General features: G+C 40.4%; 2 protein-coding genes across 3 annotated transcripts; both read left to right on the top strand.

Moving 5' to 3' along the window:
- The first annotated feature begins 73 nt into the window (after nt 1-73).
- ppil6 (peptidylprolyl isomerase (cyclophilin)-like 6) lies at nt 74-2,654 on the top strand. The gene is made up of 8 exons (XM_030047909.1): nt 74-175; nt 269-364; nt 641-832; nt 1,302-1,364; nt 1,590-1,737; nt 1,940-1,999; nt 2,157-2,292; nt 2,442-2,654. Exons 1-8 carry the CDS (start codon nt 98-100, stop codon nt 2,545-2,547), a joined length of 879 nt encoding a protein of 292 aa, XP_029903769.1. The 5' UTR covers nt 74-97; the 3' UTR covers nt 2,548-2,654.
- Nucleotides 2,655-3,957: 1,303 nt separating this feature from the next.
- cd164 (CD164 molecule, sialomucin) lies at nt 3,958-19,578 on the top strand. Of its 2 annotated transcripts, XM_030046847.1 has the most exons (6): nt 3,958-4,291; nt 5,515-5,589; nt 14,273-14,341; nt 15,004-15,153; nt 15,611-15,691; nt 15,814-19,578. In XM_030046847.1, the coding sequence occupies exons 1-6, from the start codon at nt 4,222-4,224 to the stop codon at nt 15,987-15,989; spliced, it is 621 nt and encodes a 206-aa protein (XP_029902707.1). In that variant the 5' UTR covers nt 3,958-4,221; the 3' UTR covers nt 15,990-19,578. The 2 variants fall into 2 exon arrangements, with proteins under 2 accessions (XP_029902707.1, XP_029902709.1); XM_030046849.1 differs by lacking the exon at nt 15,004-15,153 and having other exon boundaries at nt 3,965-4,291.
- The last annotated feature ends 1,991 nt before the right edge of the window (nt 19,579-21,569 follow it).

Here is a 21,569-nt window from a genome sequence, read left to right as displayed (position 1 = left end):
ACTGAAACGTCACATTTGCGGGCCACCAAATGTCTGTTACTATGGATACGACGCTCTTAATTACAGACGTTGCCTGCCATTGTAAACACAGCAAGTTATGGCTAAAAAAGTGCACATAGAAATCGTCGGGTTGGTTAAAGAACCTAGTTTTCATGTTGCCAAGAGCATTGCTGAGGTAAATCGATCATTATAATGTCACAGTGCGGTTTGTGATTTGCTTTTAAATGAACGTGAACGCCACTCGTACCTGTTTTCCTCTCTGCATTAGGAACTGAAACAGGGTTCTCCTAGCAATTTTTTGGATCCAACAATTCAGCCATTACTTGAATGTGACTGGCACACATATCTGTGGAACAAGAAAAGGGTAGGTAGGTCCTCTGGGTACAATTTCTGCAAATCCAACATTATAAAGAATAAAACTATCCATGGCCGTGGTCGGGAAGCTGTAATGTGCTCATCTAAAATGAATGATGAATAATGCTGTTATGAATAATGAAAGCAAATGTACCAACCACAGCAGTTTGCCGAGATGAGATGTACACTGCCAGTATTTGGCTGATGGGTGCTGTGGTTTGATGTCACAGTTACCAGTATGTGCTGAATCAGACTACATCCGTTTTGTCAACACTTCTGATTTAAGGAACTGCGTGGTGAAGTGTGGGAGTTCTCCAGTAACCTGATGTGCTTTCTGAATGGCCATCTCCTTGGTAATGAGAGGGATCTGGCCAGCTGGGCTAAGAGAAATCAGTGGGAGTTCACCTTCTACCGGCCGCAGGCATTTTATCTGGCCCTCGCTGAAGACTGCTACTCCAAACACCTCCGCAATACAGGGGCAAGTTGACTACATCCTCATAAAATAAATAAGGACAAAGACAGATAGGGTGCCAAGTTTGAAAGCTCATCCTCCTTCGATCGAGCATCGGAAGCGAGTTTTTGACTTCCATATATGACATTTTTGGTCACAATTACATCATATATATATATATTTTTTTCCATTTAGAGCCATGTTAGGCTGACAATAATAACCAGAAGGCTTCCCTTCCTGTCAGATTACAAACACATCCTTCACTTTACTGGATTAGCAATTGTTACACAACTGACTGACGACTAACAAGTTTGTAAGTCATATTTACAGTCATTGATGGCCCATAGCAAAACCGTAAATATAAGTTCAACTTGAAGGGAAAAGAATATGTAACTGATTATGATGCAAAGCAATTTTATTATTTATAGCTTCACCAATTTCTCCTTGGGGATCAATAAAATTATTTCTGATTCTGATCTCTTTCCTTTCACCGTAGCATCAGTTTGTCTTCATGGAAATTGAGATTCAAGGAAAACCAGTGGGACGGTTATTGTTTGAGGTGAGGGAAGATGAGATATGATTCAGTTTTATTCATATTCACATTGCTTGCCTACACCTCTTAGATAATAGTTTCCAGCATTATCTCATCTCTCTAACTTTTTTGTCATCCTTAAAACAAAGGTAACTTAACTTGATCAGGTATTGGCCTAATAATTTCCATTAGTAGCTCAATTGCTATTTAAAGAATAGTATGTCATAGTGTCACACTGTCTTCCCTCCTCAGCTGTTCTCAGATATTTGTCCAAAGACGTGTAAGAACTTCCAGGCCCTGTGCACAGGAGAGCAAGGTTTGTCCCAGAGCGGCCTCACACTCAGCTACAAGGGCTCTATTTTTCACCGTGTGGTGCCCAATGGCTGGCTGCAAGGCGGAGGTATGGCCATAACAGCCTTGTAACAATGTCATATCTGACTCAGAATTGCCTAATATCACTGTGTCAAATGTCAAAATGTCAAATGTTGATGTCCTATTTTAGCATTCGTTCAAATTGAACTGCTGTCACTGAACATATATCTATCTCCAGAGGAAATGCAAACTAATTTGTCACATGGTAATACTGTTTTTCAATATTGCAGATATTTCTCTGGCAAAAAAAGGTGACGGAGGCGAGTCGATTTATGGAGCAACTTTTGGAGGTGTAGACACAGAAAGTCCTTGGAAATATACAGTGTTCCCATGCAAATGCACTGATGTTTATAGATCACAGCAACACTTTACATAAATAACCTGTGTGTCTGTACTTTATGTGTGTGTGTGTGTGTGTGTGTGTGTGTGTCTTCTCTGTTTCCTCAGATGAGAGCTTTGCAGTTTTCCACACTAAGCGGGGCATTTTGGGAATGGCTAACCAAGGTCCCCATAGCAACGGATCCCAGTTCTACATCACCCTGCAGCCGGCTCCCTGGATGGACAGGAAATATGTCGCCTTTGGGTTTGTGTCACTGCCTATGGCCCCATTTTTGTGTGACCTCAGACACTTTCACCAGATTAGGATCGATGTCACCATCTCTGGAAAATGTAGTTAGTTTTTAGCGATACTATTGATCTAGTTTCTTGTATTTTTATTTTCTTTCTTTGTAGCCAAGTGGTTGAAGGTACAGATGTCCTGAGGAGACTTGAAGAGGTCCCAACCTACAATGAAAGACCCCAGTCCAAATGTGAAGTTGCAGATGCTGGAATATTTTAGCCCTAACACCTAAAGAGTAGTCAGTTTATATAACTTTTTGTACCATTTGTTGTAAAAGTAACATGTCATGTGAAAGATGCTAATAACAAGAATAAAAATATGCACAAGAAAGCATAAGCCACCTCATCTTTGTTTCCTGACAGCTCACATTTTGTTTGCACTTTCTCAACATAATTTTATTTTCCTCAGTTTCTCCTCAGGGATCAATAAAGGATTTCTGATTCTTAATATGCCACCAGCGTCCACTGTGTGTGTGTGTGTAAGTGTGTGTATGGCATCAAGTTCAATACTGCAGTACTAAAACTCCATTTTTCACCAGTCAGATTTATATTTTCAGAAGCCAAGTGTAATTATGATAACTCGGGAATCTGAATTCAAGATATCTAACTACACGGTAAAAGAGTCATGGTATGACCAGTGGCTCTGAAATTACAGCATGATGGAAATGTTGTGTGCTAATGTTAATTTTGCTCTGTTACATCCAGAGGAGGTTGGATGAGACTTAATAAGCCAGTGGCTTTTATGACTCAGGTGGGAAAACAAGTGTCCAAGGGTTTTATTTTGTAATTGTAACCCTAATAATAAAAATGCTATTTAACAGCCAAACTACATAATTGCATAATCCAGTAAACAGTAGCTGAATAAACTGGTCGCTAAGCCGATGTGTGGTGCAGAGTTTTTCTTTCATTTTTTTTTTTTATTCATTTTTAAATTTTTTTTTTTTCAATTCAGTTAGTTTCCAGAGCGGATTTGCTCATTTCAGTTTAGTTTTTACTGTTTAAAAATGTTTAGTTTTAGTTTACTTTTTATTCGTTTCAGCATGAGTTTTAGTTTTTTTGTTATTATAATGTGGGAGGTGTTGGTCAGGGGCAAAATTTAACAAGTTCAGAATAGGTATTATAATACAAACGCACCACTTTGTGAAGGCAGCTAACTCATGGTCATGTAAATTTCTCAGTCTCAGTAAACATCAGCAAAAACGTTCCCTTATGCTCATGTTGACAAATTTGACCAACTTGACAAAGACTGAAACTAAAGCCACTTTCTGTATATGTATTTATTATTATTATTATTATTATTATTATTATTTTAGTTAGTTTTGTTAGTACACAATATCACTACAGTTTTTTTTTACTATTTTATTTTATTTATTTATTTATTTTATTTTTCACACCTAGTTGTAGTTTTTACATTAGTTTCGGCTGACCACAGTAAGCTCAGTGTGTTTGTGATGGGGTAACATGTAGTTTATTAACATTTAAACGACCTGGTTCTGCGTCACAGGTGTATCATTACCAGGAACACCTCAACGCGGCTCAGCCAATAGGAATCGAGCACTAACGGTTTTATGGATGATAAATTATGACTCCCTCTTTCCCTTTTTCATGGAAGCGGGAACTGACAACGACATTTGATTTTCTTCCCACCCCTCCCAGTAAAAAAAAAAAAAAAAAAAAAAAAGCCACATGACCTGTCAAGTAGGAAGTGGCAACTGGCGAGCTCGCGAGCAAAGCAACAGCAGCAGCAGCAACAACGCAAGACGGGGAGGAAACCCAAACCCTTAGAAGTCAAATTCTCGGTTCTCGCTTTTTTTCCTTTTGTAAGCCGATACGGTTTCCAGGTCGAACAGCGAACAGGCAGAGCAATAACTCAACAACAACATCAACAACAACCATGTATTTCAAAGTTGCGTTTTTCACTTTAGTCGCGGCTTTGCTCGGTGTATCAGCAGCAACAGACGCAGGTAAGTTTGTCTCATGCTAACAGCTAGCGGCTAACGTAGCTACAACCAACCGTCCTTCCCTAGCTCGCTTTAGGCGCTCCTGTTAGCTCGTTAAATGTCTTTAAATCCGTGTTTATTTGCTATTTCTCCGACAGTATAATGTTCGTTAGACGTGTCGCTGCTTAGCTCGGAGGTTGTCAGTCATCCCATTCCTGATTTGAGGCAAGAAAAAATCCTTCCTGGTTGGCAGGTTGGCTTGTTTTATTTCCACGTTGGCCAGCGGCGGTGAAGTTGCCAAACGCCAGCTAACGCCGTAGCCTGTTACTAGCAAGCTAAATGTGCACTGAAATTAAATATACTGCATGTTAATTCCCGTAATTGTTACATGAGATGAATTGATATGCGACGGCCAGCATTGAGTTGAATCGTCCGAGCAGAAACAACACTGATCCGGCTAATGCAAGTTGTCAGATGTAAGTGAGAAATGGGAGAATAGTGTATTATATAATAGGTTTACATTAAGGCTGAACGATATCGTTACCTACATATAAATATGATGTTAATATCTCAAAAGGCAACAATATTGGCGATTTCAATTTAGAGTTAGGGTTAGCCGCAGACAGTGATTGGTCTGTTCCGATCATTAAAATACATTGAATTTTCTACATCCATTTGATATTATTTTGCAAATTTTTTTAACAGAGGTCTCAGTTTTCACGGTTACACTTACACCGAAGCAGAGGTTGCATCAAAATGTTTTTAAAAAATTGTTTTAATGCAGCCTAAGACAGTGATTGGTCTTTTCTGTTCAATAAAATACTTTATGAAGTAACTGCATTTTTATGTCCATTTGTTATTATTATGCTGCGTGAGTTATGACATTAAATGAATTGAAATGTGACTGCCAGCACTAAGTTGATTTGTCTGAGTAGAAACTTGACTGATCTGGCTAATGCAAATTGTCAGCTCTGGGTGAGCAATAGAAGAACAGTGTATTATGTAATAGGTTTACATTACAGCAGCTTTTGCCTGCCAGATGTGTGCCACACTCGAGTTCACTGCATTGTGGTAATCTACCATTTCTGCCCAGAAGTTAAACATGTTAAGACCCCCCCGCCCCCAATAAATAAATAAATAAATAAAAATAAAAATCCTGCTTGGTGCCAACTTTGGGCCAGCTACAATCTCACATTTTTTCTCTACCATCAAGTCTAAACTATATGTGATTGGCTCTCCCTTTGCAGATGGTTGTGCCCTTCTGACAACATGTGATGCATGTACAAACAGCAGTGAATGCCAGTGGATGAATTGCACATCATGTGAGTATTATTCCAGATGTATGTTTGTGGAGAGAGGCACAGGTTGGTCTTTGTGTTTCCTAAATTGCCCCGGCTGCTGAACTGATAAAGATGTGATTCTTGGCTATGAGGAGAATGTATGGCCGTGGATGCTGTCTTTTAATGACATCATTTCAGTTTCCCATAAGTCTAAACAGTACCATAATACTCTGGCAGCACCACTGTTGTGCATCCAATCAGGCTGTTGAGGCAGTACGTTCTTGGCACCATCTCCTTTGACTATCAGGTCTAGATAGGCCTAAATTCTGTTTCATGATTTTTTCCCCTACCAGATAGCCTAGATCTTTTAGAAAATAAATAGGGAGGTTTCTTGTTGTTTTTTTATGCCTTATGGACATTTAAATCCCATGTATTTCAGAGTTTAAATTAGTATTTAGTTTTGTTGCCTTTCTGTTCCCGACGCAGTCCCCACATACTGCAATATCTCTGGGAAACAGAGGAAGAAAATTGTGCCGTTCTGTAATTTCATTATGTTAATGGGAATATCTGGCTAAATATGAGTACTCTGAATATGAGAAATTTAGCTGACTTACGCAGCATAGAACGGATATTGAGAAATAAGCTGCAGTGTTGGCTTTTCAGCCTCATTTGGTACCAGTAGAAATAGTGCACCAAGTCGTAAAAGAGAATGGCCACAGCTAAACAACAGTGTTTCCCGTGTCAACGCAGACTTTGTAAACCTTTGTAGGTCACTCTTTTGCCAGGGTTTTCAGGGAGGAGCTGATTGTTTGCTTGTTGATGTTATCAGTATCAGGATTTGAGGTTACAGAATTTATGGGTAAGGCAGAGATCACTGGGCATATTGCTTCAATATTGCATATTGTAAGGCTTAACAGGTCTGTCACCCACCATCAGATGTTTATTTGACTTTATGTGATAGCTCATTTGGGACTGCAGATGTGTTCCTCACTAATTGTTTGGGGCTGTAGAGACTTATGATAGATCTCAGGTTTAAACCTGAATCTTGGAATTAGAAGGCCTAACTGTAATGTTTGCCTGAATTTAGTGTGTATACACACACACACACACACACAGGTTTCTGTGCCTCTGCCAGTCGTGATGAAGATGGACAGGAGAGGAAGCAAGGGGAAATATGGCAGGAAGCCTGCACTGCAATATCCTCAAATTAGAGGACAGAAGGAAGGAGGTGATAACGGTGCATGTGAGAGCAACAAGGGTGAAGATGAGACAGGAGATTAGCTTCTTGTGGGCTTTATCTTCATCTAAATTTATGTTAGAGTCGGTAGGGTGGGGGTGGGGTAGTTGAGGACATGGGTATATTGTGATCCCATTTTACATTTCAGTCATGATCAGGATGATATATAGGGATATATGTAATATACTGCTGACTTCACAACTGATTAGATCTATTCCATTTGGCTCAGCAAATCAGATATCGTTTAGACAACTTGCTACATCATCTTACTGTCCATTAGGAGGGTAAATTCAGGTATTTCAACTTCCCTGACAGTTGGCCTTAGGGAATGCTGCACCCACAGGAAGCTTTGATTCTTCCCAGGTCAGGTTAGTAAGATGAAAATGAGATTCCCACACCCTTCTCCTGTATTGTCTCCCAGTGTGAAAAGGCACTGGCCCTGCAACAATAGTCGAAAAGATCAAGAGGTTTAACAGGACAGGCCAGGTGACAATTTCATAACTCCTTCTCAGAAAGCCAGGAAAGACTGCATAGTCAGGCTAATTTTCCCTAGGGGAAAAAGAGGAGGAAAAACAAGTATATCAAGTTGTGTCCTCTGACCTGGATTTTAGTCATCACAATAAAAGTTTTAGCCTAGATTGTCTTGTTTTTATTGCGGACAAAGATTGATTATCAGTCAGTCCTGTCCTCACCTGATGTTGGTGTAAACAAGCTTATAACTCACTTTGTTGCCTACAAGGTTGTCAGGTTTAGGGAGGGTTTGGTATATTTTGTTCTGTACTTGTCAGAGAATGTGGCAAATCTTCCTCTACCCCAAACACTCGCCTCAGTGCTGTCACACACCCCAACGAACGACTCAGAACCAACCCACGACACAGGATACAAACAGCCACAACAGTGCTGCCTGTATCCTGCATTACAGCTCACCACAGACACACACACGCACATGTACACACACGCACACACTGAGTAGTCCCAGAGCTAATTCTTCTCACAAGCCCAACAACAGATCACCTATTACATATGAACTCAGCAAAAACCGGAAAGGTCAGCTCCGGCTGGAGAAGATGGCTGTGCTAAAGTACAGACTAGCTGAACTGCTGCAGTGAGCTAACGCCTGCCACACTGTCATTACCAGATTTATCTTTGGTTTAGGGATTTTGTGTAAACAAGTATTTGGCGTCAGAGGCACATTTCCTTGCAGCCCCATATTTAAATGCTCCAGAGCTTTACACGTGTACACACAAGCTCCAGAGCGCCTCTAAGTGCAGGCCACAGTCTGTGACAAAGCTTGCTGAGTGCTCTCAACCTGAAGGCAGTTCTGTGCTTAGCTCGGCCCTTGAGGTTTTCATTGTCACCCCTGACTTGAGCTAGCAGTGGACTAAACTCAGGGTAATAATGTCACCATTTTTCTGGTGAGTGTGAGAGCCAGTTTTACCTTTCACAGCTGCCTGTGAGATAACAACTCTCTTTCCTCCTGACAAGGGGAAAATATTCTCCATTCATGTACATAACAGATACAGAGGGTGGCAGAAATTATTGAACCACTGCATGGTAATGTTTTTAAGTTTTGAAGCAGTTAAATGACAGTTACAAAGGCGGTGAGTCATTAAATTGTGAGGTTTAAAAAAAGTTTGACATGTGGGTTCGAAAAGTATCATGAGGCAACTAATAGACTCACACAGAAGGGGATAATTAAAACATTATCGTTAATAATCTTTCAGTAGAATCTTGTGAAAATATGGTGGTTTTAGGCTATTGTGACAGAATTTTGCTGTCTAAACTGTTAACATGCAATTATTTATTTAAAAACTACAAATTAGACAAAATTAGTCATGAAACATTTTAAAGGCATTTTAATTGAAAATTTATATTTTGGCTTCCTATCTAACATTGCCATTCAGTGCAGTGGGACAAACATTTAATATGTGGTTCTGCACACTTGAGTTTTATTATGATATATATTTAAAAAATCTTGAGCATTGTCATATTGATTTCAATCATATCATCCAGCCCGATTCTGTAGTTATCAAGTACCCTGTGTCCAAAATGCAGGTGCAGCAGTCACATAAAACTGCCGTTATTTAACATTTAGGAATAAAGTTTGACGACTGATCTGCATGTTAGTTTAATGACCAAGGACGGAGGAGTAGGCTGATATTTTGCAGGACCAGGTGCAGTTTATGGTACAGACACTGCTCCTTCATGAGGATCCCTTATTCCAAGATGATAATACCCTCATACCCACTGCTGTACAAATTCAAGAGTGGTATTATGAACACCAAGATGAAGCAAAACGCCTTGCGTGGCCTCCCCAGTCACCAGATCTAAACAACACTGAAGCTTTTTGGGAAGTTCACCTCCACTTCTATCATCCCTCAGAGAAGTGGAGCCTCTCTTACGCCAGTGCTCCAATGTCTATAACACACACTTCAGGACTTGCACAACAGCATTCCTTTGAAACTGTTTTCAAGGCCAAAGCTGGCTATGCTCTGAGCTCGTTGCTTAGTATTTTACAGCATGTGTTATGTTGTCCACCAATTTCCAAAGTTTGATCCAAAAATCAAAGTATTTAATGTTGTAGGCACTTTAAAGCTCTGGGCAAACTTCACCACTTAATAGTAGTAGCTGCCTATTCAAACTGCCAAGATTAAAAGGGGAAAAAAATGTTATTAAAAATTTGGTTTGTTCTGAATATAAAATGTCCACCTGCACATGGTCAAAAACACCTTGTGAATTATTTTTATTTAACATACCACCAAGGAAACTGACGAACAAATGTGCATGATTAATTGAATGCCTCTGTGTACCTATTTGAACAGCTAGTGCTTTTAGATATCTGATTTTTTAATGTCTTTACTAAAGATGAAAACACCTCAAAATTCAACATTTTCAGCTGAACAACAGCAGTGAAATGAAGATACTGGGTGTGGAAAGAATCCCTAGTCACATGATGCAGTTAGCAGCCCTGACTCATGGCTAGTGCCTCGCTGTGTCACAGGCTGAGTTGTTCCATTGAAAAACTAACTGAAACAGATTAGTTGTCATCCTGTAGTGGGTTTATTCAACTTCTGGAGGTTCATCTTACTACCGTTTACCATCTCTGTCAGTCAGTAAAATTGTCTTTCTCCAGTAAATAAATTAAATTTGTGGCATGAATCAGTCCTTTCTAGGACTCGTGGGAGCTAAATCTGTAATAAAACAACTTCTTTACTAAATGGAGCACTCAAAGGTTCACTGAGTGTCTTCACTTATTGGGACAGGCAAGACTTTATGCTTGGGCTAAGTCCGTTGCTGTGCATGGTTAATTAGTAATGGGCTCATACAATAAGGAAGCATACACCTAGATGAGCAGCCTGTGACTCAGCAGGCTGGAGACCGACACAAACCGACGCAAAAGTCTCAAGTGTACCTGATTCCACAGGCAGGAACTTTGACCTACCAGGAAAAGCCCGTTCTTTTCTCTCTATTATGCCTTTTTTGCAGTAAGTACAAAGTACAACAACAGTCTTCAAAGGGGACTCTCCCATACATATATATTTTTGAGAGGCTAGTGGATACTGATATTGAGTCTGCCCCAACCCCCAATTCGATACTGGTATCAGTCATAACTAGCTCATGGTGTCAAGCTCAGTCACTAAAGGAACCATATTAAAAAAAAATTCACAACCAATTTGAGGGCCAACAGGGTCTATATTTGTCAAACACTTTTGAGTGGTCATTCTTCAAATCCAAAGTGGTCATTCTTTTGATCAAAACATGTCCTGTGTAAAAATACTGAGTCATGCACAAATATGAACTTGACATGAATCATTCATCTCCAAAAATATCTTTCTACAAAAGAAAACAAGGATATCTAAAACCAAACTGGTTTCTGGCATAGCTTATTTTATCTGCAAGCCTACGTTGAATCCTTCAGAAATAACTACATAACTGATATTTTGCTGAGGTGAAACTTCCACTCATACATGTTTTTACACACATCAGTTGCACACAAATCCAGCTAGACATAAACTGATATTTTCATGTTAAATCAGCAATTTGGTCAAATATGCCAAAATATAACATCAGAGTATAAACAGGTTGACTTGTGATTACAAAAACAACCACTTGCTGTCTTGAACACACCTGTTTTCCACTTTTCGTTGGCTAGTTAGAAGCGGAGGCGCGAAGGTGTTTCATGTTGTTGATAGCACAGAGCATTGCAGTTCAAGTTGCTGTTTGTTGTACCCACACTGTGGCCAATAGAAAACTGGGCCAGTGTTAAAAAATCTGAAATTATCTCCCTGATCTGGCCCACAGGCCTTGACTTTAACGTGTGAACTAGATGTTGAAACCATTGCTGTTTAGTTTCATAAATACTTTTGACAGCAGTTGAAGTTCAACTCGACAATCAAAATAACAGGAAGTGCATTATTATTATCATCATCACTATTATTGTTATTATGAGACACTGCTCTGTTTTAATTTGTTTGATTGTTTTTATTCTTTGTACTGTTTTTACTGTTTTGTTGTTTTATTATCATTTATGTACAGCACTTTGTTTCAGCTGTGGTTGTTTTTAAAGTGCTATATAAATAAAGTTGAGTTGAGTTATTATTGCAGCAAAGAGAGGGACAGGAGAGGCAGGGGAAAGGGAGGGGATGACATGCTGCGAGGGGCCTGGTCTCATATTTTTGAACCCAGGATACTGCGATCAGCCTCAGCCTTAACAAGTGGTATGTGTTCGACCACATTAGCTACCAGGGTGCCCAGGCAGTATGTTATTTTGGAGATATTATTGTTGATGTTTTTATTGAGATAAAATAGAAGGGAGAGGGTTTGAGAGATCTGAAGGTCAGTGTAGGGGTTGGGGGTGGACATGGGTGTATTGTAGTGTGTGTAGGTCTGTGTGTTTGAGTTAGTGACTGCTGTCCTTCTCAGCTCGCTGCATCTCAGCCCAGGATTTCTTCTCCTGCCACTGGAGGAGACAGCCCTCCAGTTGCTCCTCAGCTTGGTTCAGGCTCCTGCTCCTGCTAAGCCAGCTGGGAGGCCAGATTTTCCTCCTCTGTCTTACAGGTCCACTCTTTCTCCTTGTGTAGTGTTTCCTCACACTTCATTTTCAAGAGAGTGTTCCTCTTCAGTGATGTCCTGTCTTAGTTGAAGCTACAGGTCCTGGATGACTGCTTTGCATTTTTGTGCAGTTTGGCTGCCCAAGGCCCTATCTTTGAGGATCATGTCTTTCAGCTCCTCGGTGTCACAGTGACTGGCATCTCTCTCCACCTCAAAGTTCTTGAGTTCAACAGTGTGCTGCTCTGGAGTTTTTTTTTTTTTTATTATTAGCAAATTGCAGATGGAGCTATAGGCTAGCTGAGACATTGTGTAGAGCAGGCATTCCCCCGACCCGGGTGCTGCTGATCTTGATGTGCTACTCCAGGAGGGTTATCTGGACCCTCTGCAACTGGAGATTCAGAACTAGTAGAGCTTTTCTGTGAGACCTGGGTGGACTGGGTTTTGCTGGCTGTGGGTGTATTGTAGTGTGCTACTCCAGGAGGGTCATCTGGACCCTCTGCAACTGGAGATTCAGAACTTGTAGCGTTTTTCTGTGAGACCTGGGTGGACAGGGTTTTGCTGGCTGTGGGGCCTTCTTCTTAATGTCACAGGAGTTGAAGACTGCCTGTTGCAGCTTCCTGGGCTCCTCCTGCAGACAAACAAAGCGTGCCGCTCTCCAGTTAACAGTAGTAAGAATTTATGTCAATATGTGTGTAGTACACAACAGGTTAAGCTTCTCAGACATGCCTAGCTTAAAATAATCAAGTCTTATCATGAGTGTTCCAGGTAACACCCCCAGAAAAAGTAAGGACTCAGTCATGTAAAATTAATTATGGTGAAATTAAATTTTGTTCTTTTTCAGTCAGTTTGCAGTATTCCTAGGCTTGTGAGCAAATTCAGCACACTGTCTTACTGAAAATGCATATGTCTTTATACTAAACTTTGTTTTATACTATAAAATAAAAGACATGGTATGTATACAAAAGACATGGTGTATATATAGTCAGACAAACTTTACATGGCTGGAGAAGGCCTTATTTGTTGACTCATTATTATTGCTGTGAGCTTTGACTACTCTGCACCTGAGCCTCATTTGGGTTGGATAATATACACTTAAGATAAAAGACTATACCTGCTTTCGGATATTTGGCTCAGTGAAATAAGCAGCACCTCCACATCTACACACAGAAGCAGCACTTTCAGGTCAGTTGGTTACAAAAGGAGAATAAAAGTATAAACACAGTGATCATGATTGTTCTTTTTCAAAGGCCAGCAAACAAAGATTTTGCACCAAAGTGTTTCACAAACACAACAAAATACACAGACAAAATAAATCAGGTGGATAAGGTGGCTGTTATCATTTTATATACAGGCAGTACAAACAGATCAAGATGAAAATTGAGGTTATAGCAGGGGTAAAAGGCTCTGAAATAAAAATGACAATGTAACTAGATAAAAGATGAAAATTAGTTAAGAAAAGTTAAAAGCCAAGGAATAAAATTGGTTTTTGGCTTCTATTCAATGATTAATCATAGAAGGAGTAGAATTTGATTTAACACATTCAATTAAAGTGTCTTGTCTGCCATGAAATTGGGAGATTTGTATTCAGTCTCTGGCCAGGTCATAGCAAAAACTTGGGATCGATAGCCTCCATGCTTGGCACTGAACAGTGAAAGTACTGATTTTGGGGTCGGCTCTTTAGGTTTGCTGGTGCTTCTATGAGCATATTCACCCCAGAGAAACTCAAAATTATCACCTGACCTAAGAACGAGACAGGGTACAGTGGTCTAATAGCCATTGATTAGAAGCTGCAGGAAGAAGGAAGACTGTCTGAGAGCAAGCCACCGCCTGCTGATGTGTCCTTGAGCAAGACCCTGAATGTTTGCCAGTTCCAGACAGGCTGTTCTGTAGAAGACAAGACACTCTTGAAAGGAAGCAATTTTCTCCACTGTGAACAATTTGTATTCACACAATAATAGTGTGTGTATGTTTGTGTACATGTGTGGGTGGGTCTGGGTTGATGGTTGTGTGTATGTATGGATAGTCTAATTGATATTTGCGAACAAAAATGTCCTGTGTAATACCAGAGACCAGAGACAATGACTGTAGTCAGTATTTGTCTTGAGGGAGTATCTGAATCTGCTTGCCAGAAAGTCAATGGGAGAGTAAATTTATCGACACAGAATTATTATTGGTGCATATTTGTGCTCCTAATCTACACTTTAATGAGCTGTATTTAATGTTGGTGCTATGAGGTCTGAACAAGAAAATGAGCTCTTACGTAATTGTCTGTGCTGTCAGCTCCAAATGAAGTGCCTCAGGAATCAGTGATAAATTCAGAGCAGAAATTTAGCGATATTCCCTTTTCACTTAAGGCATGATGAAATCTTGAATCTTGTTGAAATGTTCTGGTAGATTTAGTCATTAACATTATTCATGATATTTTTGTACTTCCAGCAAATTTCTCCTGTTTCAATGCGACTGATATGGCGGTAAACAGCTCCTGCAGCATTGCCAGCTGCTCAGGTAAGGATGATAGCACCACTCCACAGAGGCTTTAACATTCAGAAGTATAAAATTAAAAACAATGTTTATTGATGGCCCAAACAGAATTTGATTTGGTATGTGCAAAACCATTGGTTTTACATTTGTAAATGATGGAAGTACATTTTAGAACAAAAAGGAAGCATTATAAGTCGGTTTCCATATTTATCCATATGTGAGAAAAGACACATTCTGCAGATTCTCTTTGGGCCTGGCTATGCTTTATGGTGTTGTGTGATGGGTCCTCAGCACTCTTGGTCCATCACCAATTTTTTATCCTCTCTCCTTAATGGTTTCTCTATCCATTTGCATCCAAAAGCCTTGGGCAGGTGTAGGCTATTATTTTCACCTGCCCAAGGGGAAATGGTGAGGCAGCAATATGTGTTTTATGGATGTAATGGTGTTATGGTGGCTCCAGGGTGGGAAATTAGCACCAGCCACCAGCCAATTGATGGTAAACTATGAACTTGGTTGGTACAACCAAGGATACAAAATAATAATTTACTATTAAGTGGCTGGTGAATTTGAACATTTATCTGTCACTGGCTGGTAATGTTCACATTTTAAAAAGTTAATTTCTCAACCTGGGTGGCATCTTTTTCTTTCCCTCTCACATCCTGTCCTGGTGTTGGTTTCCTCTGTAGCTAATCCCGTAACAAACCCGACCCAGGCTCCAACTGTGCATCCCGCTTCAACAGCCCCCTCTTCTCCCACAACTGCTTCTTCTACACACACACCCCCCCCTGTCACAACCAGCAGCACCATTAACGGCAGCACCGCCGAGCCCACAACAGGTAACCAGCCGCTGAAAGCTTCTGCTACACCTGTCGAAGTCTGTGTAGTCCAGTCCATTCTGCAAAATGGGAATTGAAATAATGGAATTGAATAGATTTATTGTGATTTGGGAACAATTAGCCCAAAACACAAAAGATACTTCCCAATCATTGGCAAATTGGCATCAAAAGTTAATCAGTTCTTCCTTGGCCCATGACCAATCTTTCGTCTAAGTTTCATGAAAATCTGGCTTTTTGGAGATATCCTCACAAACAAACAGAGTGAGGCAAATATATGCTCTGTCCAACACCCTTGGTGGAGGTAACTATCTGGATGGTTAGATTGCACAATGGTTAAGTGGGAAAATATCTTTTTGTTTTTTGTTTTTTGGTGGCCTGTTCCTTTAACATAGACTTATAGTTTAGAGAAGTAATGGCTGGTGGTAATGGATGTGTTTCTGCTGTGACTGAACTACAGACAACTCAACAGTTACTCCAGTCACTAGCGCCACTGGAAATACTTCCATCTCTACTCCTGGCACCACAGCTTCCCCTTCAAGTAAGTGGTAAAATCTATCTGAGATTGTGGTAGTATGAGCCTCTGATACCCTTTTCCCTAAAATCTGCATGGGGTTGAATATTTAAATTTTTGATTGTTCCTTACCCCATCCTCCACCTCAGATGGAACCGCCACAAGCATCTCACCGGTGGCCCCCACTAGCGCTCCGCACAAGGACTCAACTTTTGACGCCGCAAGCTTCATCGGTGGAATAGTGCTGGTGCTGGGTCTACAGGCCGTCATTTTCTTCCTCTACAAATTCTGCAAGTCCAAGGACCGCAACTACCACACCCTTTGAAGCAGCCATATCTCTCAGACCCCTTGGATTACAACACTTGTCCTCTCCACCCACCAACCAGAACCATCTGAGAAAACTCCCCACTCAGCACACATTCATCATGACTGCCTCAAACAGTGTTTTCAAGCAGGGTTCCTTGATCTTTGATGTTGTGCCACTTGTGGTTTAGGCCTGCTCTAGTGCTGCAGTTGTAGTCTATGTAGCCACCAACACATGCCTGTATGTATGATATTGACTTTGCATCAACAAGTGCAACTAAAAGAATCCTCAATGGCTCTGCATTTAAGCCTGAAGCATTGAGGATTACACCATCTTATAGCTGCTCCCACCCCCATCATGCAGTTAGTCATTCTGTGTCAAACATTTTTTAGTGTAGACTTGAGGGAGTTCATGTTATCCACATTATCACTTCCTCATTTAAGTGTGTCACCTGTTAGGTAAAGAGCCTGTCATGTACTAAAAGGAGCTTTTTGACGCGGTTTTGGGGTAGTACAGCAGCAAGTTGGAAACACCTACTCCTGTTTTGTCTTGCCTTGGAAACACTGTTTGAGTTCCATCCCATTATTTAATGCAATGACGGTGATGATGCATTGCTTTTAGTCTCTGTTGACCTCGTGGGCTGAAATGCTCACCCCCATGCAGCAGCATCATGTTAATCTACTTAGCTGTGTTTCTAGATGAAGTGAAAAGTCACAAGGGAATAAAGGCAGCGCTCAATCATGTAACGTCAGGCTAAAAAAAATAGCCATCTCTCTGGTTAAAGGTCCATTTTGATGGGTGTGACTCTGTTGGCATTTAGTGGTGCTGTGCCTTTTTCTGCTATTGACTTATCTGGGTAATTATTTGAGCCAGCACCAGTAGTTTAATATGGCACACTCACCATCTGCCAATGGAGAAGCTCAATGCAATAAATCATTTATCATTCCCCAACCCTTAACCACAGCTTCCCAGTTATTTCTCTTTTTTACCGACTTAAAAACTTACCCAGTCGGATTGCTAAACTTGAGCTGCCCCGTCAGCCCCGCTCTGACCAAAGCAGTCAGAGGGAGTCCACGGGGTCAAGATGAAAGATTGTAGTATATATGGTAAATATGAATAATTCATTCGTTTAAATATTGTGTAAAATATAGAGTAAGGAGATAAGGAATATGGCATGCACCTTCTTGATGTGGACAATGATAGCAGTGAAGTGCCTTCAATGTTAAATGTCGAATATGACTTTAAGAGAGGGGAAATGGAGGATGATGAGTCTTTTCCTCCTGGCTGAGGCCCGAGTGTTGTTGTTAGTGTGTTTGCTGACTCATGGAATAAGCAGTATCGCGGTGCTGATATTAGTGAACAGTAAGAAACCTACTATCCCAGCTGGACTGAAGAGCCTTTTGTTGAAAAATACAGTAGACATAGTTGTCACTCGGGAGGCCTCCGTGACCCAAAACTTGTTGATTATTAACATCTGATTGAAGTTTCTCTTAAAATCAGAGGACTGTTTTCAATGCATGAAACCTTTGGTCTTCTAGCTCTATGGCGATCTAGTGTGAATAAACATTTTAAGAGGAAAGGCGAAGATATTAATTCAGCTTTATTTCAAAGACTCAAGTATGGAGAGGTAGGATTGAGGCAAACAGTTTTAGGCTTTTTGAATGCTGGCTTGATCAAATGAGCATTGGGCTTTTGATTTTTTTTTTTTTTTTTTTTTTTCTGATTTTTGCAGTATAAACGAGAGATGGTGAATGTGCAAACAACTAGGTGGCCATGTCAGAGCTCATGTCAAGTTCTCTAATTAGCTTGCTGCTAACTGTGTGATTTTTGTCCCACTTGTACATAGACATGTCCTGTCTTTCATTTACCTTCTATGTTTCAACTCGTAAAAGCAAAATGAAGGAGTGTTTATTGATAGCTTTTGCTTGCAAGCAGCTTGTCAGTGTCAAGACTCTTTTTTTTTAACTGTTCTGTTTGCTTTTTTGCATTATTGCATGCTGGATGCTTGGAGTTGTGACTTCTTTTCCCCCCTTTGCGTATGCTCTTAAGGATTTAGACACATGAAAAACCACTTGATTTGTTCTTAACCCATATGCTAGCAGAATGAATGCCTTGAAACAGTGTGCATTAAGCCAAAGTCCTCGATTTTGGCATGGAAAATTGAGCATTGCACTGACAGAGCTTTGTTTTGTAACTTTTTTGCCTTTCTGGACAGTTCCATGTTTCAGCCAAAAAAATAAATCCGATGCTTGTATGAAAAAGTCGATCTTGAATATTTACCAGATAATGGACAAATAATCACTCTGTCGTTTCTTATGACCACAAACAGTATGTAATTTACAAGTGCACATGTGACTTTTTGTGACCTGCATAACCTCTGATTTAATGTTTCTTCTTGATCACCATTAACACGCCTTTCAAAGACTCAAAATTACAGTCACCTGGTGGCATTAGGCTACAGCCCAAAGACCCAACTATGGTGAGTAGGCTACAGAATTTTTGCCTTAGCTGCACCCATTAGCTCAGTCTCAGCATGTGGACTCCCTTCGCCTTCACTCAGAGAGAAGAAACTCAGTTCTAGGTTGAAGCTGTTGAGCAGTTATCCACTGATGCCAGTTGGAGTGTTTACTCTTTTGGAAATGGAAGCTGCATTCCTTCAAAACACAGCTTTGTGTGTAGGCATAGTGGTGTATCAGAAAAACACCTCCAGTATCCATAGATACCGACAGCTGCCCATTGTTCTCTCTCTCTCTCTCTCTCTCTCTCTCTCTCTCTCTCTCTTTGCAGCTTATACTACAAGTTACTAAGTCAGTTCCTGCACCTCTTTAGGAAAAGTGCCTTATTCAGTTAAATATCCATAGAGAGTTATAGTTTGTCAAATCACTATATGCCACACCTATCAAATATTAAAAGGACTCAGCACTTTCAGACCCCTGTAAAGTGGTTATCTGTGTTGTATTCTGCTTAAATGTCTGTTTTGTCACACACAGCCTTAACTTGTTAATCAGTGTTTTAAACCACAGCCACAGACTTCAAGTAGTCTCTACTTCAACAGTTTCTCCATAATGCCAACATTTGCATGATGACTTGAACTGTAATTTTGGTCATAATTTTCCATTCTTGAATCGACTGTGACCTCCGCATGGTCGCTTATTTTTTTCTGTCAAGTAGACATCAAAATTTGAAATCCAGTTTTGCCTGTTCTTGTGTTCTCGTATGGCTCAGCTTTCGGTCTCGCAGTGTGTTATTCCAAGAGTGGCAACTGAGAAGCTTTTGATTCCCTTCTTTGCCTTGTTGCTTTAATACCATGTGCACATATTGCCATAACATTTCCCTGTTGTGTTCAGCCATCAGTCTTATTGGTGGGATCTTTGGCTTTGCTTTCACCCCACTTTGAAACACACACTCTCACACTCACTCACACACACACACACAATCACACAGTAAAATGTAGACACATTTGCAGGTGCCACAATGCCTCCCATAATGTCTTTTGCTTGTTTTGTGTCATTTTTTTCCCCCTCTGAAATCTTGTTTTTGCCTTGTTTTTCCAGTGTTCCCTTTAGTTTGACAATGTTAAACCAATAAAGTTTGAAAATTGTTAAACAAGTCATTGTGTTTACCTGTTTCAGTTGACATCAGGATCAGCTTGTGTGCAGCTTGTAATTTACATGACAAATCCCGTCTGGGGCAATGATATGCAGCCAGGTCTCAGTGTAAGGCTCCATCCCCATGGTTACTGTTGAAAGGCCAGTTGCCTGGACAACTACAGCTATCAGGTTCATGTTTCACTTTGTCTAACCCTGTGTGTGCAGTTAATGTTATCTGAACAAGCTCTCTCTGTGACAGTGAAATTAACATCAAATCACGGCTCAATCAAGCACTGAAACAAATTGTTCTCATGTAAGCTGCAATCATATCTTCAAATGCTTTATGTTCACAAGGGCACTCAGTCCGCTTCTATGATACAAAATCTGCAGTCTGAATAAACACGATACACTCATTTATGGACTATGGTCTTCATCAGTACACTGCAAAAAAAATCAACTTTAACAAATAATTTAGTCTTGAAAATATTATTTTGAAAGAAAATGCCAGTGGGCTGTGATAATCCCACTTGTTTCCAATGCTGTTTCACTTGCTTCAGGACAAGAATGAACATCACGATGATTCAAGAAAACTGTAAGCAAGTTGATCAGCATTGGAAACAAAGGATTCTCATCCCGCTGCCAGATTGTTTCACTTGTTTAATGACAAACTATTTACAAACTATAAGCCTGAATGTGAGACTAAAAGACTTGTTTTGGAGATTTTTTTTTTTTTTTTTTTTTTTTTTTTTTGCAGTGAACCTGTAATTTAATCTTAAAGTGTGACCAGAGAGCCATGTTGGTCAGATTTGCCTGCTCTGAGCTCTTGTTATTATATGAGTATGTTGGTATAAAATTTAATGGGCCCATTGGAAAAAGCAATAATGTCCATGGCAGGTGTAGGCACAGGCTAATGTTCTTTTAAAGATTTTTTTTTTTTTTTTTTTGGCCATTTCAGCTTTATTATATAGGCACAGCAGAGAGAGACAGGAAAGATGGGATGATGTGCAGCAAAGGGCCGAGCTGGATTCAAACCTAGGCTGCTGCAGCTAAGTTAGCATCAGTAATAAGGGGTATGCACTCTGCAGGGTCCCTGACACAGCTTATTGTTGATGCCCTCCTGTGTGCTCTGACCTTAGGGAAAGTTAGCCAGCACTCATTGTAGACAGTAGTGCCCTCTTTTGGTCAAAACATAAAAATTGGCCTTACAATCATCTTTTTCTGACTTTAATCAACATACTCTGTTTTAACATATTAAACTGTGGTGGAGTTTGTCTTTCACTTACAAACTGCTGCTCATCAGGGATGACATTTACTGTGCATGTCACTTGCTGTGCTTTGCTGATATCATTTCCTCTCTTTAGTGATTGCACACAACAGGACATCAAGAAGGAAACAGGCCGAAACGTTACTGCAGCTCTATGCAAACACTGATGATTAGGATGATTTGCCATCATGTGATCACGCACCAGTACAGTCATATCTGGACAAAGTACACCAACACGAAAGGAACTTCCTCCTTTATGTAACAGTCCACCTTTCTTACTTTTTTACTTTTTCCACACATGCACACAAACACACATACACACAAACACAAAATGTTCACAGTATTGTACTCTTAACAGGATACATGGTCAGTTTCCAAGGTCACAGCAAGGTCCTGCTTATGTAGCAAAATGCGATAGCTCCAAAGGAAGTGTGTTTGTGTGGAGGAGTGTGTTTTTGAGCGTGCACACTCGCTCACTCAACAAAGATAGGCCTTCGACGTGCAGCTGATTGCATGGAAGTACATTCTGGAGTGAATTGTGTGCATTTCGTGTTTGTGCTGAGTCTCATTCTGCCAGTGGTTCAGAGTTCACAGCTGGCACGGTTTCCCAGAAGCAGAGGAGGATTCTGGGGTAACACAGTGTTTTTGGACAGCCACAAACACTTTTTTTCCCCCTCTTCCATCTTTCCATTAAAAACAATCTGCAGCCCTGCACTTCATATCTCTGCTGTGGCGGACAGAGATTGC

Source organism: Myripristis murdjan, chromosome 24 (assembly GCF_902150065.1).
Source record: "Myripristis murdjan chromosome 24, fMyrMur1.1, whole genome shotgun sequence".
In the NCBI taxonomy this organism is placed as follows: domain Eukaryota; kingdom Metazoa; phylum Chordata; class Actinopteri; order Holocentriformes; family Holocentridae; genus Myripristis; species Myripristis murdjan.
Note: the sequence above shows the minus strand (reverse complement) of the source record. Positions and strands in the feature narration are given on the sequence as shown.

Excerpts from the sequence above, each read along its gene's own strand:
- ppil6 (XM_030047909.1), top strand. The coding sequence starts at position 98 with ATGGCTAAAAAAGTGCACATAGAAATCGTCGGGTTGGTTAAAGAACCT. Across the intron at positions 365-640 it reads ATCTGTGGAACAAGAAAAGG|GAACTGCGTGGTGAAGTGTG; the intron begins GTAGGTAGGTCC and ends TTCTGATTTAAG. Across the intron at positions 2,293-2,441 it reads AGGAAATATGTCGCCTTTGG|CCAAGTGGTTGAAGGTACAG; the intron begins GTTTGTGTCACT and ends CTTTCTTTGTAG.
- cd164 (XM_030046847.1), top strand. The coding sequence starts at position 4,222 with ATGTATTTCAAAGTTGCGTTTTTCACTTTAGTCGCGGCTTTGCTCGGT. Across the intron at positions 5,590-14,272 it reads GTGGATGAATTGCACATCAT|CAAATTTCTCCTGTTTCAAT; the intron begins GTGAGTATTATT and ends TTGTACTTCCAG. Across the intron at positions 15,692-15,813 it reads CACCACAGCTTCCCCTTCAA|ATGGAACCGCCACAAGCATC; the intron begins GTAAGTGGTAAA and ends CCTCCACCTCAG.